The 8,032-nt window shown below is 54.9% G+C and overlaps 1 protein-coding gene across 1 annotated transcript; it reads right to left on the reverse strand.

Annotated features, from left to right (window-relative positions):
• Positions 1–6,044, reverse strand: LOC103798096 (CXXC-type zinc finger protein 5-like). Its single transcript, XM_009070338.1, is given in 3 exon segments — positions 1–394; positions 5,200–5,393; positions 5,396–6,044. Coding segments are annotated over 3 exon segments (822 nt in total). The 5' UTR covers positions 5,979–6,044; the 3' UTR covers positions 1–349.
• Between the last annotated feature and the right edge of the window lie 1,988 nt (positions 6,045–8,032).

Raw genomic sequence — 8,032 nt, forward strand, 5'->3', positions numbered from 1 at the left:
AAACAACATCAACACCAAAACACAGAAAGAAACTGATTGTCCATACTCTGTCTATTAAGTCTTGGTACTTTACAGATCCATTGTTTTTTTCTTTTAATTATTTTTTGTCTTTTATTTGAAAAGCAGTTAAATGTCTGACTAGGACTCGAAGATGTTAAAATGAACGCAAAAAAAAAAGAAAAAAAAAGAAAAAAATTATAAAAACAGGAATGAGATTTGCGAGAAAATATTTTTGGTTCTAAAGAGACACAGGTGCATCCATTCATTTCAGCCAAAAATCCCTTGCCTGAGACAACACAAGCAAGCAGTGACATTGCACTTGGATGACAGAGCTTTGGGATTCCCGTTCCTACTGGAACCATCTGAACGCGGCTCCTGTAGGAAGCATCACCTTCTGGAAAGGAAGAGAGACAGGGAGGGGGGACAGAAGAAGAGACAAGGCGTTAGGTCGGGTCCGGCACAGCCACGCGGCACCAAGGTTGGGCACCCTCCCCTCACCCCTGAACCGACACCCCCGGACAGCAGCCTCGGGACAGATCCAGCCCAGGCTCAGCATCCTGCAGTGCAGCTGTGCATCCCAAGGTTTCCAACCCAGGATGCCAGCCAGAGGGAGACAGGGGTACCTCCACTGCTGGTCCCCTCCCTGTCAGGACACCTACACAGCAGCTCAGCCATTGTTCCTATGTACCCAAGTCTCCGTGTGGGGCACAATGGCACAGCCCCTGACTTCTCCTCTGGCCAATGGAGAGGAGCACAATGGCCTGGACACAGGGAGTCAGCATGACCCAGCACAGCACAGCAACCTTCTTGCTGCCAGCCCCCACTGTCCCTGCCATGGATGGACAGAAGGACACCCAGAGGACAGGAGCCCAACCAACAGATAGGTTTAGGAGTGCATTTAGGTGGAAAATGAGGCAGGATGTGAGCTGGATGGGCTTGGGAACACCACACCCGGGAGCTGCTTGGGATATTGCTGCCACCCAGCCTCAATGAACAACCTTGTCCCCAACAGAGCAGCCCCAGGCACCACTGGGCACCTCCTGGCACCTCACAGGGAAGAGAGATGAGTCCCACCAGGCTCAACCTCACACTCAACAAAGTGCCTAACAACAGACAAGACCTCTTTGTAGCCACCTCCAGGAAAGGTGGTGTGGAGCAATGCCCCAATGGCTCTGTGGTCCTCTGCAAGGAGAACCTGGGTCATTTCCCAGCTGGATGCGGTCGGAAGCCTGTGCCATGTTCATGAAAACATGGGTGGAGTATGCCAGGACCACAACATCTCTCAATGACAACAGCCCCCAGTCAAGGCCAAGCCATGCTAGCCAGCCACGCGATCACCAGGAGGACTGCACAATCACATCAGATGACCCTCCAGTTCCCACATCTCCAAACAAGCAAGGGACACCAACAGGAAACAGACCACAGGCTGCAGGGCAGCATTCCCTCTGCCATGAGGCAATGGGACGCACAGTGTTGAAGCTGCATAGAGGGCTAGGACACCTCCTGTGTTGTCCCAAGAGTCAAACCCATGCCACATTCTGATCCTTAACCCCATACAGGAGTCAGCCAGCTCTCATCAGGTCCTTCTCTTGGACCAAGACACTCTCCAGGCCTCAATGAGCAAGCAAGGCAGTGCTCCCCCATCCCTGCAGGAGGGACCCCAACGTGCTCACTTCCACAGGTACCACACCCAAACATGGGGCTTGAGCAAGGGGAAGGGAACAAAGGGCCAGAATGGGCAAGAGCTGGTGGTGCCCACTAGCCTGCTGACAGATCACATCTGCTCCTGCTCCCAGCCCATGGTGGGTCCTCTGGGCAAACTGAGCTGAGGCAGTCACAAGCTGCAGGCATCGCCCCTTACCCAAAGCTCTGTGATGTAATCAGGCATCTGGGGAAGGCACAAGTGCCTCTGCCCAACAACGCAGGACAGCACACTGCCCATGCTGGATCCCACTCAAGGCACTGGATGCAGAAAAGGCAAGGCAGGGCATGGTGGACTCTCCAGCAAGGTTCACCTACCCAGATCCATCATCCCAGGAGAGCACAATGAGGGGAGAGGGGGCTCGTCATGGGTCTGGAAGGAGATGTCTGACAAACACCTCTGCTCTTTCATTATTAAAGGAAGAGGGACAACCAGCTCTGATGTGGACGCCCAGGATGGATCCCCCTCATCCCCACAATCATGACCTCACAGACTGGTTTGGGTTGGAAGGGAACTTAAAGCTCATCTTGTTCTACTCCCTGCCATGGGCAGGGCCACCTTCCACTAGACTAGGTCGCTCCAAGCCCTGTCCAACCTGGCATAGAACAGTTGCAGGGATGGGGCAGCCACAGCTTCTCTGGGCAACCTGTGCCAGTGTCTCACCACCCTCACCATAAACAGTTCTATCTAAATATTTCTAACTAAATCTACCCTCTGTCAGTTTAAAACCCTCACTCCTTGTCCTCTGTGGTGAGAGTCACTTTGTGAGGCTGACATGAGGGTAGCAGTGACCCTCAATGATGCTAGCTGGGGCACCAAGGCATTTCACCACAGCTTCTCTGGATGGAGAACAGCTCTGTTGAGTCAAATCCCCACTATTCATGGCCTTCATGTGACCTACAGCTTTACAGACAAACCCAGGGTGACCTGTCCACAGCCAGCTAACAGCTGCCATGGCATTAGCCAGGGTTGCTGGGGCTGGCAGAGCCCAGAGGAGCCTGGTCAGTGCAGGGACCTGCTGCTGCCTGCTCCAAGCATCCAACCTGCCTCACCAGTCTTAGAGCCCCAGGCAGCCACTACCACAGTGGGACACCAGCAGCAACCGGTTATTTGGGCTCTGTAGATGTGCAGATAAAGCTTAACAGCAGCTGAGGGATTTAGCCCGTTTTTTATGCTGTCATAAAGGTTTAATTCTATTTTTTTTTACTGCTAGATTTTAGATCAACGTTTAATCACAGCTGCGGCCCCTGTCCGAGCTCTCCGAGGATGTTCCTCTGGACACACAGCACTGACAGGACAATCATTGTTCTTCTCCCAGGCAATGGCACTGCTCCCTGCAGAGGGGGATGATGCTTCACAAGGCCCTGTGAATGCTTCAGCCCCATATAAAGGGTGGCATCACAGATGCCACCCCAGCTGGACCAGCAGTCCATGGAACTCTGCATCCTGACCCCCTCCAGATGGGTGTCCACCACAAGGCAGGTGCTGGTGGCTATCCTATGACTGTCCCAACACAACATATAACCACGGCTGGTTGACACAGGCTTAGGTTTAACAGGCCAGGTTGACCCAGGTGACCTCAGGACATCAGCTGGGGTCATGGCATCCCTGTTCCAGCCACATCGTGTTCAACCCTACCTAGGTCAACACATGGCACAAGTGGATATCCTTAGAGAGGAAAGGATCTGGCATGAAAAGGGATGGTGATGCCCTGGAGCGACTCACATCTGCCAAGTCCTCCATCCCCATCAGCACATCTCTCTTGAGCCTCAACACACCTGGTCATGCCCATGAAGGATGGGAATTCATCTCTGGTGGGGTCCAACTCTGCCACATGAAGAGCCCTATTCCAGTGGCCCCCATTTCTCAGCCAGTTATGAGATGGAGAAACCAATCACAAGGGTGACCATTCCATGGGCTCCTGGTGCTATTTATCACCCTCAGACCCAGCTCAGCACTGGGAGAAGGGAGTCATTCCTCCAGCTGCTGCGAGCTCTGAGTCTATTGACCCGCTCTAGGACTCTTTGGAAGAAATGAACTTTTTTTTTTTTCCCTTTCTCCCTTTTTCCAGATCACTGACTCAGCAAATTAGAACAAGAATATAATTTAGCAATACAGCGGTTTTTGAAAGACACAGTCCCTCTCTCCTCATCCCCACCGCCCAAATAGATTTTTTTTTCCCCTTCACTATTCATTCAGAGCTGATGCTAATTGAAAAACGTAGAACGTGGCTAAGGGAACAGCAGGTTTTGGTTGCATTGGGATGAGCAATGCCCTCGTGCCAGAATGAATGATACAACTGATGTCCAGGTGACTTTTTAGCCTCTGCCAGCTCTGGGGATGCACTCAGAGGAAGGAAGAAGCATCCAGCACAGATGATGGTGGGATCAGCTCACAGGAAAATCAAACCTGGCTTAAGCACAACATATCAGGGACGCTACAGACCGAGAGCACCAGCAAGAGTCAGGCTCTGCCAGAGCAGTGTGTCCATGGGACATCCCTGCACTGCTGCCACCCAGGCCTCACCCACACCACACCATCCCAAGCTACCAGCAGCTGCCCATGGCTCTGGTTGAATTTCAGATCCATACAATGACACAAGTCACTGGACTTGTCCTGTGTCCCCACATGAATGTCACACCTGCCCAGTGCATTTGGCAAGGTGACACCCCAATCCAGTGGCTCTCCTCCAAAGCCAACGGCAACATCCAGAGGTGGGCCATGGTGAGCACTGACAACCTGACCACCACCCTAGAGCCTGACACCAGGGCACGTGGGCATCCCCAGAAGGAGCAGGGGTGTTCCCAGCTCCATCAGGTGCTGGAAGCATACACACTGCTGGTGGGGACTGCTGTGCCACTGCCACTGGAAAATCCAGCTGGTGCCTTAAGGACTCATCCTGACTACCCCAGATAGATGCTGGCCCATGGAGACACAGCACAGCCACATCATGGGAGATGCTGCCCAGTGAATGCTGCAGCTGTTCACCCCCAAAGCCAGGGACTGCTGTGCTCCTGCTCAGAGCAGAGTGAGCTGAGGGGCTGGGCTCCAGCTGCACCATGGCCATGGGTTTCACCATCACCAATTACCCCAAGCTCTACCCCAAAAGGTCACTCCTAGCCTCCTCATCCTCTGGGGTTAGATGCTGCTCCCCACCTCAGGGAGCTGCCAGCTGGTCAGGACAAGGGATGCCATCATTAAAACCCCAGCAGAGCCCTGCTGCTACCCAAAGCCTGTAGAGGGGAGAGTTGAGCCCAGTGTGCCCACGGACCCCAGGGAGAGACCTCAGCCCTCCTCCCCACAACAATCCAGTATGTAAAGGAGGGCAGGTACTGGAGGCATTGGGCAGAGCACACATCTCCGGGCAAGAGCTGTTAATGGAAAAGGGGAAAATAAAAAAAAGCAAGAAGTACCAGGTGTTTTATTATCTAGGGCAAGATCCAAACCCAGGAGCGCAGCCCGAGAAGGGGTTAGGGTGCCTGAGAGGGGCTGGTTACCTCCAGTGCTGCAGAAGGCTTCTTTTTGAGTTCTTCACATTTTCGGAATTTGCAAATCTGGTGGCCAGTTTTGCGATTCCTACAACTGCTGCACTGCTCGCAGTTTATCCGTCTTCGGCAGGGCGGGCACATGCCGCATCTTTTCCGTTTCTTTTTCCCCGAATTGATGGCAGATGCCAACTCATTCTGCATACCGCCACCCCAGCCATATGGAGCGCGCTCTCTGCCAGAAACACGCCGGCAGGGGTCATAATGAAAAGGCCTGGGTTGATGGGAAAAGCCCCCAGGTAAGGAAAATCAGAGGGGCCGTTCATTGTCTCTGCAGCTGAGACTGCCTCCATGTCAGAGATACCAGTCCCGTGGTCGCCTGCTAGAGGAAGATGCTCCTGTACCACTCTTTTGAGCATTTCTGTCGACTGAGCAAACTGTTGGAGGGCGGTCTGTCCTTCTGCGGAGAGCTCCGACACCCGGTCTAATTTGCTCAGCATACTAGAGATGTTTTTGTGCTTTGAGGTAGAATGACTTTTATCCACAGTCGCATCGTTGCCATTAGCTAAGGGGTTGCCTTTCTCTGAATGTTCGCTTACCGAGCTGCTGCTACCAAAGGTGGAATAGTGGGAGAGTGGACGGGACTTCTTAAGACTTTTGTTCAAAGGTTCACTTATTATTCCACTTTTGTTCCTCCTCTCGGAGTTGACAGGGGGTTGAGAGTCATCTTGGTTATTTTTTTCCGTCTCTGGCTTGTTCCCAGTGTCTTGATGGGAGCCCGAATTTGACATGGTGCCCGGAGCACAACAGCAAAACCAGCGGACCAAAAAAAGCACACCAAAATTTAAAAAAAAAAAAAAAAAAAAAAAAAAAAGACGAAAAACCAAAAAAAAAAAACCCCAACCCAACCCCAAAAACCCACCCCCAAAGCCAAAGTGAAAGACGCCCAAAGCCCTTCTGGTAGCACCAGCCCGCCAGCCGCCAGGAACGCTCAGGTGGGAACGCGCATCAATGGGGCGTCTCCTCCCGCACCGGCTGCGGAGGACTCAGGGCGCTCTCAGTGCACAGACATACTCTGCAGCTCTGGGACACACCACGCGGCTCTGGAAGGAGAAAACCCACCCCCAAAGCCAAAGTGAAAGACGCCCAAAGCCCTTCTGGTAGCACCAGCCCGCCAGCCGCCAGGAACGCTCAGGTGGGAACGCGCATCAATGGGGCGTCTCCTCCCGCACCGGCTGCGGAGGACTCAGGGCGCTCTCAGTGCACAGACATACTCTGCAGCTCTGGGACACACCACGCGGCTCTGGAAGGAGAAAAGAAAAGAGAGTTAGTGCTGGCAAGAGCCAACAGGCTTTTCAAAGCAGCTCTTCCTCCCCCTGCCACGAAAGTCTCAGCGCCGTGAACAAAGGAACTCCAGGGAACGGACCTCGGTGGAGATCCGTTCCGCTGCTCTCTAAAAGGGTCGCCATCCAGACAGAAGTGGGGGGTCACAGGGGAAGTCCTGGCCTGGTAGCAATGGCACTCCGATGCTTAAAGACTCTCTGTGCCCAGCTCTCCTCCCCCAGGACAGCAGTCCCAGGGAAGTCACGGGGCTCATCTCCTGCTCCGCTCCAGCGGCGTGCGGCCCCACGCCGGATGGGACCGTAGGCGCCGGCGGGATGCTCTTGAGCCAGTAGCTGGAGCTCATGCAAGGGGCGCCTGCTTCCCACTGAGACTGCCCATGTCCCCCCAACCAGCTGCCATGGAGGCAGCATCCTGGCTCCCAAGGACCACAGTGATGCTGCTCATGCCACTCAGGCTACACTGCACCCCTCACCCTTCCCCTCCTCCTCCTCTTGAATCATTGACCCCAGACCAGCACTGGGCAGGGGAAGGAAGCCACATGGAGAGCGGCAGCATCCATCTCCAAGCCATGCAGGGATGCACAGCACTCTCCTCCAAACCACACCAAGAGCTGCAGTGTCCACCTCCAAGTCCCAAGGGGAACTGCAGCATCCAACTCTGAGGCCCTTTCAGTGTCCACCTCCAAATCCCATGGGCAGCCATGGTGTCCATCTCTCCACACCCCATGGTGTCCATCTCCACACCCCATGGGCATCCATGGCGTCCAACTCCACACCCCATGGGAAGCCCTGGTGTCCACCTCCAAACCCCATGGACAACCTCCAAACCCACCCAAGAGCTGCAACAGCCACCTCCAAACCCCACGGGCATCCATGGTGTTCTCCTCCAAGCCCCACCAAGGGCTGCAGTGTCCATCTCCAAACCAAATAGGAAGATGCAGCATCCACCTCCAAGCTCCACAAGGAGCTGCAGCATTCCCCTTCAAACACACAGGGAGCCACAGCATCCACCGCCAAGGCCCAGTGCTGACCTCCTGCCATGCCCCCACACGCCCCGCAGCTCTGGTGGAGCCAGGGGCTCAGCGGTGACAGCAAGAGCTCTCCGGGAGCGGACGCTGTGCTGATGTCCCCGGGGCGACTCCGGGGCAGCTGGGCTCAGTGTGGCTGCAAACACTTGTTGTTGTGAAATTCCTCCTCCTCCTCCCTCCCGAGCACGCACGCACACACAGGCACCGCCAAGTAATCAGGCTTTAGAGGAGAAAAGCTGCAGGGCTTAGTGGAGCAGGAACCCGCGTCCCCACCCCGGCGGCAGCTGGGGGAGGGCGGCCCTGGGAGGAGGCCCCTCGCCTACCCCATCCCTCCACCCGGGCTGTCCCGGCAGTCTCCTCTCCGGAGTCCGGCCAGGGATGTGGCCATGTGTGGGAGAGCTCCTCTGCAACCCTGGCTCCTGCCCAGGGGTGATGCAGCAGAGCGAGGGGCATCCCTGCACTCCCCACTACTGC

Source organism: Acanthisitta chloris, unplaced genomic scaffold (assembly GCF_000695815.1).
Source record: "Acanthisitta chloris isolate BGI_N310 unplaced genomic scaffold, ASM69581v1 scaffold41122, whole genome shotgun sequence".
NCBI lineage: Eukaryota > Metazoa > Chordata > Aves > Passeriformes > Acanthisittidae > Acanthisitta > Acanthisitta chloris.